Genomic DNA, 10,656 nt, shown 5'->3' on the forward strand with positions numbered 1-10,656 from the left:
CAAACGAGCCGTTGGAAAACGGGAAAGAGTTTTGGAACAGCTGGAAACTCCTGCTACAGGTATTGATATCCTTTCGAGCAACTGATTCCTCTGATATGAGCTATGGAAAGAACTGCTTGAAAGGGCAATGTCCGATGAACGATCCTACCTTTAACTACGATTAACCTACACGAGGAATTAACCTACTGCGGCGACGTGTGTCGCACCTTTGCGGTGACTTTCGGTTTTCTTCTTCTAATGAGTTCAAAATAAAACGCCTTCGACGACGGTAGCAAAATAGCTGCCTAGACCGCGAGCCTGTGTGTTGATCGTAATTGTTCCTACTATTTATTCCTAGGAAATTTGTTGAAATAGATCTACTGCCTTTCTGTAAATATAACTATTTATGAATGTATATATCCGCTCACAACTGGCTACAGTTTTGGTATTAAACTGGCCAACGTTTGTTGCGCCGTTCCTCCCCCCGGCGTACCGGTTTTATGTTTTGTCCTTTTAACTCATGCCACTGCTCAGCTGGCTGATATTTGCAGTTCCCCGTGGACCCTTCGCGCTAGGAGAACGGAATCGAGGAAGACACATGTACACCTTCGACGACGAAACGATAAGAAGCGTCGCGAGTGAGCGAATGGTGCTGTTCTAGAAGGTGGAAGATCGCTTCCGGTAAGGAAAAATCCGTATCAACGTTACATGCTCTCTCTCTCTTTTTATTTTTCTCTATTACTCTCTATCTTTCTCTCTCTCTGCTGGCGGGACGAACTTCGAACGGAAAGACGCAACGCTAACGGCAAACCGGGCCCGCGAAGCGTGGTGTGAGTATATTGTCCAGGTTGTGGCAGCCCGCGCGCACCGGAAGTGTGTTTGCGTGCCGATTGCCCGCGTGCCAAAATTATGTGGCAAAGTATTTGATTATGTTTCAGTCAATCGCCTGAGACGAGCGTATTTCATTGTGCACCGCGATGTGCACCTTCTTGCCGTTGGCCGGTCGGCGCGGGTAGACCTCATAATCGATATCTTCGTCCTCCTCCTCTTCCTCCTCCTCCTCCTCCTCCTCCACGTCCATATCTTCGCCCTGTTTGATGAACACTGTTTTTAGTGAACCGGGAAACGGGATGATTTCGGAGCTATCAGAACCTTCTTCATCGGTGGTGAGCATGTCGTCGTTCGTTTTGATGGCGACGTACGCGGCCGAGAAACCCTTGAAGCCGACGGTATCGTCCGACCGGAACCGCACCATCAGCGCCTCGTGCATCGATATGATTTCCGGCGGATTCTGGGGACCGTCGCCCGCGTGCAAACAGGAAGCAGGAGGAAGAAAGAGAAAGGGAAATCGACAAAATGGTGCATCGCGCGAACGGAAGAAACAAAGATGGCGTCCCGGTGTCCCGGTGGGATGCATGAAAACGGAAAAGAAGCAGAAAATGAAAACGATAGAGTGGACAATGGATGCAATGGATGGCCGGCGGTACTTCCGGAACGTCACACCACCACCACTACCTACCGCATTTCCGCAGTACTTTCCGTGCAGGGGGCCACTTTCGTCGTCCAGCCCACCGTACACCTCGACGTAGTCATATGAGCACAACTTCTCCTCTTCTAGCTCGAAGCTAAGAAACTTGAGCTGCACGTTCTGGCCCGATTCGGCCTCGATGGTCCACTCGCAGTCCGCTCCGTTCTCGTACATGCCCGAGCCGAACTTGATGTGGGAGTAGAAATGATTCTTCACCTCGGTCGCCCGTAGCCGACCACCGCAAGCAGTCGTATGGCTGGCGAAAAACCCTTTCCGCTGGACGCTCGTGTCGGTGTTGAAAACCATGTACATCTGGTTCGAGGACGACGCAATGGGATGCGGAATTTTCGCCCCACAAAAGCGTCCTAATGTGTGGCTGTCCGGTGAGTTACCATCGTAGATTACAATATGATCGTAGGCACATTCCTGCAATGGGAAGACATGGGATGGGTAGCAATGTAACGCTTGTGGCCGGCCTTCCAATCCAACACACTACATACCTGATGTGGCTCAATATCAAACACGTTGAAAACCAACCGTATTCGGTGACCGGGCGTGGTGGTAAAGTGCCAGATACAGTCCTTCTTGGGTGGATAGTAGTCCGGATAATTAGGGCTCAGTATCTGACCTTGGGGGGCGAAGATCTCGTGCTTACAGCCACTCTCCTTGCAGTCGTGCCCATTGTCGTGCAGTGTGTAACCATTCCGGCAAGAGCACAGATAGGAACCGACGGTATTTTTACACTCCTGTTGACACCCTCCATTGTTGACCGCACACTCGTCGATGTCGGTAAAGTAGACGGCCGCGAAACCCGTCTTTTGGATCGTCTTGTCGGACCGGAACACAACTCGTAAGACGTTCCACTCGGATGTGACGGCCGGCGGAACACTCGAGCCGCAGAACGAACCGTGCTTGTGTAGGGAACCGTCCGGACTCTTGGACAACACTGCCACGTAGTCGTACTCGCATTCGGACGCCTGGTAAAACGTGTTGCCCTCTAGGTCGAAATGGGTAAAGTTGAGAGTGATTTTATGCTGCGGGAGGGCCACGATTTCCCAAACGCACTCCTTCATCATCGGGTACTCTTTCGGAAAGGACGGTGACTGGATCGTCCCGTTCGGTGTATCCAACATTCCACCACAGGCATCTGTAAGAATTACGCAAGAACCATTTAAAAAATCGAACTACCAGAAGACAGAATCACATCGACGATCAATGTCTTCAAATTTAAAGTGCGTCAGTTCCATCGACCAACACAATGGGCATCACTAGAGAAGGCCACTTACTTTCGCACGACTTCTTATCGCTGTGCAGCTCGTAGCCGATGTAGCAGGCACATTCGTAGCCTCCGAGCGTGTTGATGCACTCGTGTTCGCAGCCATGGTCCATGTGCTCGCACTCGTCTACCTCCTTCATGAAGGTGGCCGAGAATCCTGCCTTCTGCACCGATCCGTCCGAGACGAACTTGACAAACAGCTTGTTAGACGATGACCTATAAAGAAAGGGTGAGTGTCTATGCCGTACGTGAACCACATTGCCACTTACTTCATATCGGGTGGAATCTTGTAGCCGCAGAAGACACCGATCAACCGCGAGTCGGGAGCGCCACCGTCCCGTACCTCGACGTAGTCATAGATACAGTTATCGTGATTCTCCACTTCAAACGATTGAAACTTCAAGGCCACTTGGTAGTCCTTCGGGACGGTTATCCGCCAGATGCACTCCTTGTTGGGCAGATAGTCGACTGGGTAGTTGGGCGATTCTAGACGGCCGCCAGACTCGAGATTCATCTCGCCGCCACAAATTGCTGTAAAACCCGAAAATTAGGACACGATAAGCGGCTGTGATTGGAGCCAAACGAACCAAACTCGAACGTTGCATTTTAGCGACTCTTTGTTCGTGTAGAGAAAAAACCTGCCATCAAGGACACTTAAAGTGTCACTGCTCTTGTAGCCGCACATTTAAATCTACTCTTTAACACTATTTACACCGCAGGACAGATAGGATGTCTGGGGTGATGTGTATTGATTACCTACGGACGCCTTCGCAAGGGCGTACCTCACACGTGATGCGGGTTAATTAAAATTTATTATTTCATACTGTCCGAAGGACTTTGATAAATAATGGACGCAATAGGCCAACGAGCCGTGGGGGCCGCATTCATTTTCCTGCATGAGTAATGATTGACCGACGAACACATGGTCCACAATTGTCGGTGAACCTTTGATCTGACAAGGCACGGGCTTTAAAAGTTCGTCGGATGATGATACATATTTTTCATTTTTCATAACAAAAAACAGTCAAAGTAGGATTTTAAAACCATAAAACAAGGCATCATATGATCACACCCGGTCACCCGGTCCGAATCAACAATGTTCAACAATTGGGCTCATTAATCACTAATGATATGATAATATTATTCTGAAAAAATGGCTCATTAAATTGTCAAATCCAGCATTAAACTCTACGCCAATTTATCATGAAATACATGCGTTTCAGGGATACAGCTCATCTTAGCAACCAATGATTGTGTTGCTGATTGAGTAATCAAATCTCGGTCGGATTTGCCGAGGTTACGTACCTTCATAGCTGGCGGCGAAGCCACGCATCGAGGCCTGCCGGTAAGTGGTGGTGTACGTCAGCAGCATGCGACTTCCGGTCGAGCGAATCAGCTCGTTTACCTTGCCGGAACCACAGAACTTGCCCAGAATCGGCGACTTGTGCCAGTATCCATCCCGGATCTCCAAATAGTCGGAGCGACAGCTGTTCGATTTGTAAATGTCCTGGACGAAGGAAGCCAAGCGGACATTAACGGCTTTCACTAACTCGAGTGGCCTGAGTATGAGTATGGTCTGAGACTCACCAGATCGGTTATGTTGAGCAATATCCGTTCGCCATGCGTTGCCGTGATACGCCATTCGCAGCGCTCCGGTTCGGGTGGAGGTTGGTTGGAGTGATAGCTCGGCGACGTGAAAAATGCCGAGTTGTCCTGAAAGGTACGACCACACTCTGACCAAGCGAATTGTGGAGAACAATCATAGAGAGCCATTGGTCTATTGACTACAAAACTGCCAGCTAAACAATAATTCAAGACGACATTCAAGCTGACGAAAGCGAATACTCACTGGTACATTGGTACAGCAAGTTGGCCTGAGCAATGTCGCCATCGCTCAGCCGCAATCGTTGTCCTATTTCGGGTCGTTTGCGGCCCTTAATTTCGATGGGCAAAATCGTGTCCAGATAGACGTTCTTCGAAAAGGTATTCCGAGCGTAGTGCATGATCGAATCGTAGTCGTACGGAAGACCCAGCGAATTCACCTCGTCCTTCGACAGCATGTTGAAGTTATCCTCCCGCCCGACCATGATATTCTTCTTCTCGATCACGACGTGGTCTTCTCGATCCGGGCGCGTGTGTTCGTGCCAGAAGCCAACCACGTGACCCAACTCGTGCACCACTATGCCAAACTCGTCGCAGTTCTTGCCAATCGAAATCGCCTGGGGTCCATTGCCCCGTTTACCAACAAACGAACAACAACTGGAAGTAAAAGGAACGCAGGGGACGATTAGTGAAGGCATCCCTCCCATGATGGATTTTCACAAGTTTTTCAACAGGTATCGCCAGACCCATCTTACCCGCACGCCCGCTCGGTGAACACGATGTAGTTCGGGTGGTCGATAGGATTTCGCTCGACGAACTTGATGCAGGTGTAGTTCTCCCAGTGGCGCATCGCCTGCCGGAAAAGGGCCTTGTGCATGCCGCTAAAGTTTCCGTCGATTTCGTACGGTATGACACCAAACTCCCACATTCGTTCCTTCTTCGCGGTTGCTGCACGCGCCACACGGTGGTGATTCAACACGAGGTAAGCATCGTTTCTGGGGAATATTATCAAAAGGAAGAACGTGTCATTAATTTAATATTCACTCGACCATGGGCTCGTCACGAACTACCCATCTGAGGCTCTAAATGCGGTGCATGAACACAATAAAGGATCATCTGAACAGCGCGCCGTACACAAAGTTTCCATTCCTAGCCTCGGCCTAGGCCTGGGGATGAATTGCTAGCCTGCCACTTGACAACCTCAATGCTTACTTTACGGAGGGAAAGATATAACATATACGTACCGTTCAGCGGGCTCAACGTCAACAGGTACTGATGATGGCCGTAGATCCGCCACCTGTACCGTTTCCTTGCTCCGTGCCGGTGCTTCATTCTCCGGTCGGAAATGCAAATTCGTTCCATCCTCGTCGCCGGCCCTCGCTCGGTGATAGGAGCGCGGATGGTAGCGATTGGTGACACCGTCCCCTGTCTCAGGACCCACAGTTCTGTCGGTCGCATGTTGATGGGCAACGATGTTCTGACGGTGGTGCTTCCGCTTTCCGCCTCCTGACGACGACGACGACGTTCGACGCTTCTTCTTTGGCTCCGTTTCGACAGGCTCGCGGTCACGGTGGTGATGGCCCGGACCTCCGAGGCTGTGGTCCCGTACCGAGTAGCTCACCGAGCCCAGTTCAACCCGCAGCCGCTCCAGCCGGGCGTGGTACGAGTTTTTATCTTCCGTCGCGCTCGTGGTGGTGGCCATCGGTAGGCTAATCCCACCTCCAGCCGGGGTCCTAGCTGTGCTCGGTGGATGGCGTTGTTGCCGCCGCCGTCGGCGGCGGTTACGACGGCGGGCCGCTTTGTCGATCGCCGGATTGCCCGCGGCAGGATTCAACAGCTGAACATCATCGCCGCCAGTCGGCTTATCCTGCTCTGCATCGTTTGAACCATGCCGTTTGCGTTCCAACCCGGTCTGTTCTCTAGCGCCGTCACCATTCTGCAGCCGCTGGTGCTGGTGGTGGCCCAGATCCGCTCCGCCGAATGCCTGCGAGCGGTGTCCGGGGCGCTCCCCGTTCGGTGGCGTCGTGGTCCCGGCCGGTGGTAAGGCAAAAGTGACTACTTTCCTACTGGCGTGACTGTTGCTGATGATATTGTCGCTGATCGAATCGATAACGATGTCTTTGGTGTCGGACTGGATCCGATTATGGTCAATGTTTCGCACCGTGGCCGTGGCGTTCTTTTTGTCCGGCTTCTCGGACCCCAATAGCCCATTACCCGTTACTGGCTTTTCGTCCTGAGGGCCCGTCCGAGGTTGGGTGATGATGTTGTCCCGATTGTCAATGATGGTGGCCCGCACCGTTGGCTCGCCGGAAGTGTCCGTGATGGAGTTTTCACTCTCGTACGACGCCGGCGATGGGCGCGGACCGGAGCCGGTCGGCATGCCGGCCAACGGCGTTGAGGCGCGCTGCTTCGTCTTCTTGCGGATCATGTCGGTCATGCCTTCCTCTTCCACCTGCAGCCCCTCGAGGTACACCTCTTGCTTCAGCTTCACAATGTCCTGCTCGAAGCTCTTGTTCAGCCGCTGGCGCTGCCATTCCGTTTCGTAATTTACGTTCGGCATGGCGATGTCTCCCATAAATCCGCCTGCAAAAAACGGCAGCATTAATACCAGTGCTTCCGTGGGGTCTGTGCGTGTTTCTATGTATCCGGTAGTCCAACACCTGCGCTTAATTAATAGTTTTGTTGTGCGCTTTGCAAGCCACGGACCACATTTATCCCCTTTACATATGTTACATGACAGTCATGCTTCACAATGAAAAAAAGTAGATAAATATCAAATAAATCTCTTAGACGCACCCAGGGTTTAGATATTTTGATGCTCTTTCTGAATAAGAATAAGTTCAAGTAGGGTCAAGGATTACGCTTAAGGAATAAATTAAACGGAACACAAAACATTCACTTACTCGATTTGCAGGGATCCATGTCGATGTCACCGGAGATGCTTTTGGAAAAGTGACCCTCAAGCAGCTCATCAACCGTGTACCGGTGATGCTGTTGTCGGTGCGTCATCAAAGTTCCGTGCAGCCTAAACCCCCATGTAAACTGGGCAATCTGACCGATTAGGAGTACTAATGAAAACGGTAACCAACCGTAGTTCTGTCTCCGATCCTTCACTGCGAAACAACGGCTAAACATCGTCTTAATGGTCACTTGATTTAATTTTAGAATATCCTTTTGAATTTGATCATACACTCCGTTCCACCAAGAAGGACGAAATGGGCAATGATAACACCCGACACTGAATCGTTGCCCTGCGATGCTGCTGCTTAGGACTAGCTGCTATGTTCGCTCATATCTATACAAAATATCACGATCGACTGATCCGTTACACTCCAAAGCATTTTGTATTTATACCTATGTTAAGTTACCTGCCAAATGGACATTAGGTTTCGAGCGGGTACAATCCTGTGGGTAACGCTGCCCGGTAACATGTCCCACTCGAACGACAACGGGTACCGTCCCCGACTGTGCACATCGATATGAACCTATGGCTATGAAACATTTTAAAACCAAACATTTTCTTCCAAGTGAAACATGTCGATGAGAAAAATTATTGAATTTATTGTTCGAATTCCATTCAAAAAATGACACGAAATTACTATTACTAAGTGCCTGTGCGGCAACACACCAGATGCGGCACGTTATTAACTTTCGTCCACACACTCAAAAACACACGTTTTAAAATTACCGTTAAACTACTCGATCGTCACGTCACGGGCCGCGACGAGCGGGACAAACGAGCCGTTGGAAAACGGGAAAGAGTTTTGGAACAGCTGGAAACTCCTGCTACAGGTATTGATATCCTTTCGAGCAACTGATTCCTCTGATATGAGCTATGGAAAGAACTGCTTGAAAGGGCAATGTCCGATGAACGATCCTACCTTTAACTACGATTAACCTACACGAGGAATTAACCTACTGCGGCGACGTGTGTCGCACCTTTGCGGTGACTTTCGGTTTTCTTCTTCTAATGAGTTCAAAATAAAACGCCTTCGACGACGGTAGCAAAATAGCTGCCTAGACCGCGAGCCTGTGTGTTGATCGTAATTGTTCCTACTATTTATTCCTAGGAAATTTGTTGAAATAGATCTACTGCCTTTCTGTAAATATAACTATTTATGAATGTATATATCCGCTCACAACTGGCTACAGTTTTGGTATTAAACTGGCCAACGTTTGTTGCGCCGTTCCTCCCCCCGGCGTACCGGTTTTATGTTTTGTCCTTTTAACTCATGCCACTGCTCAGCTGGCTGATATTTGCAGTTCCCCGTGGACCCTTCGCGCTAGGAGAACGGAATCGAGGAAGACACATGTACACCTTCGACGACGAAACGATAAGAAGCGTCGCGAGTGAGCGAATGGTGCTGTTCTAGAAGGTGGAAGATCGCTTCCGGTAAGGAAAAATCCGTATCAACGTTACATGCTCTCTCTCTCTTTTTATTTTTCTCTATTACTCTCTATCTTTCTCTCTCTCTGCTGGCGGGACGAACTTCGAACGGAAAGACGCAACGCTAACGGCAAACCGGGCCCGCGAAGCGTGGTGTGAGTATATTGTCCAGGTTGTGGCAGCCCGCGCGCACCGGAAGTGTGTTTGCGTGCCGATTGCCCGCGTGCCAAAATTATGTGGCAAAGTATTTGATTATGTTTCAGTCAATCGCCTGAGACGAGCGTATTTCATTGTGCACCGCGATGTGCACCTTCTTGCCGTTGGCCGGTCGGCGCGGGTAGACCTCATAATCGATATCTTCGTCCTCCTCCTCTTCCTCCTCCTCCTCCTCCTCCTCCACGTCCATATCTTCGCCCTGTTTGATGAACACTGTTTTTAGTGAACCGGGAAACGGGATGATTTCGGAGCTATCAGAACCTTCTTCATCGGTGGTGAGCATGTCGTCGTTCGTTTTGATGGCGACGTACGCGGCCGAGAAACCCTTGAAGCCGACGGTATCGTCCGACCGGAACCGCACCATCAGCGCCTCGTGCATCGATATGATTTCCGGCGGATTCTGGGGACCGTCGCCCGCGTGCAAACAGGAAGCAGGAGGAAGAAAGAGAAAGGGAAATCGACAAAATGGTGCATCGCGCGAACGGAAGAAACAAAGATGGCGTCCCGGTGTCCCGGTGGGATGCATGAAAACGGAAAAGAAGCAGAAAATGAAAACGATAGAGTGGACAATGGATGCAATGGATGGCCGGCGGTACTTCCGGAACGTCACACCACCACCACTACCTACCGCATTTCCGCAGTACTTTCCGTGCAGGGGGCCACTTTCGTCGTCCAGCCCACCGTACACCTCGACGTAGTCATATGAGCACAACTTCTCCTCTTCTAGCTCGAAGCTAAGAAACTTGAGCTGCACGTTCTGGCCCGATTCGGCCTCGATGGTCCACTCGCAGTCCGCTCCGTTCTCGTACATGCCCGAGCCGAACTTGATGTGGGAGTAGAAATGATTCTTCACCTCGGTCGCCCGTAGCCGACCACCGCAAGCAGTCGTATGGCTGGCGAAAAACCCTTTCCGCTGGACGCTCGTGTCGGTGTTGAAAACCATGTACATCTGGTTCGAGGACGACGCAATGGGATGCGGAATTTTCGCCCCACAAAAGCGTCCTAATGTGTGGCTGTCCGGTGAGTTACCATCGTAGATTACAATATGATCGTAGGCACATTCCTGCAATGGGAAGACATGGGATGGGTAGCAATGTAACGCTTGTGGCCGGCCTTCCAATCCAACACACTACATACCTGATGTGGCTCAATATCAAACACGTTGAAAACCAACCGTATTCGGTGACCGGGCGTGGTGGTAAAGTGCCAGATACAGTCCTTCTTGGGTGGATAGTAGTCCGGATAATTAGGGCTCAGTATCTGACCTTGGGGGGCGAAGATCTCGTGCTTACAGCCACTCTCCTTGCAGTCGTGCCCATTGTCGTGCAGTGTGTAACCATTCCGGCAAGAGCACAGATAGGAACCGACGGTATTTTTACACTCCTGTTGACACCCTCCATTGTTGACCGCACACTCGTCGATGTCGGTAAAGTAGACGGCCGCGAAACCCGTCTTTTGGATCGTCTTGTCGGACCGGAACACAACTCGTAAGACGTTCCACTCGGATGTGACGGCCGGCGGAACACTCGAGCCGCAGAACGAACCGTGCTTGTGTAGGGAACCGTCCGGACTCTTGGACAACACTGCCACGTAGTCGTACTCGCATTCGGACGCCTGGTAAAACGTGTTGCCCTCTAGGTCGAAATGGGTAAAGTTGAGAGTGATTTT

At 50.7% G+C, this 10,656-nt stretch overlaps 1 protein-coding gene across 1 annotated transcript in view; it reads right to left on the minus strand.

The window, feature by feature from the left end:
- Positions 1–38: 38 nt before the first annotated feature.
- The window catches only part of LOC131206991 (tolloid-like protein 1), a 27,581-nt gene continuing 16,963 nt past the window's right edge, over positions 39–10,656 (minus strand). Inside the window, exons 2-11 of the mRNA XM_058199598.1 lie at positions 5,630–6,968; positions 5,141–5,380; positions 4,633–5,042; positions 4,371–4,516; positions 4,089–4,290; positions 3,053–3,314; positions 2,794–2,999; positions 2,008–2,654; positions 1,499–1,933; positions 39–1,270 (exon numbers count right to left, since the gene is read on the minus strand). Coding sequence (XP_058055581.1) covers positions 914–1,270; positions 1,499–1,933; positions 2,008–2,654; positions 2,794–2,999; positions 3,053–3,314; positions 4,089–4,290; positions 4,371–4,516; positions 4,633–5,042; positions 5,141–5,380; positions 5,630–6,968 — 4,244 coding nt within the window. The 3' untranslated portion in view covers positions 39–913. The remainder of the gene's footprint in view (positions 1,271–1,498; positions 1,934–2,007; positions 2,655–2,793; positions 3,000–3,052; positions 3,315–4,088; positions 4,291–4,370; positions 4,517–4,632; positions 5,043–5,140; positions 5,381–5,629; positions 6,969–10,656) is intronic.

The sequence above is a fragment of the Anopheles bellator genome, chromosome 2 (assembly GCF_943735745.2).
Source record: "Anopheles bellator chromosome 2, idAnoBellAS_SP24_06.2, whole genome shotgun sequence".
NCBI classification, from domain to species: domain Eukaryota; kingdom Metazoa; phylum Arthropoda; class Insecta; order Diptera; family Culicidae; genus Anopheles; species Anopheles bellator.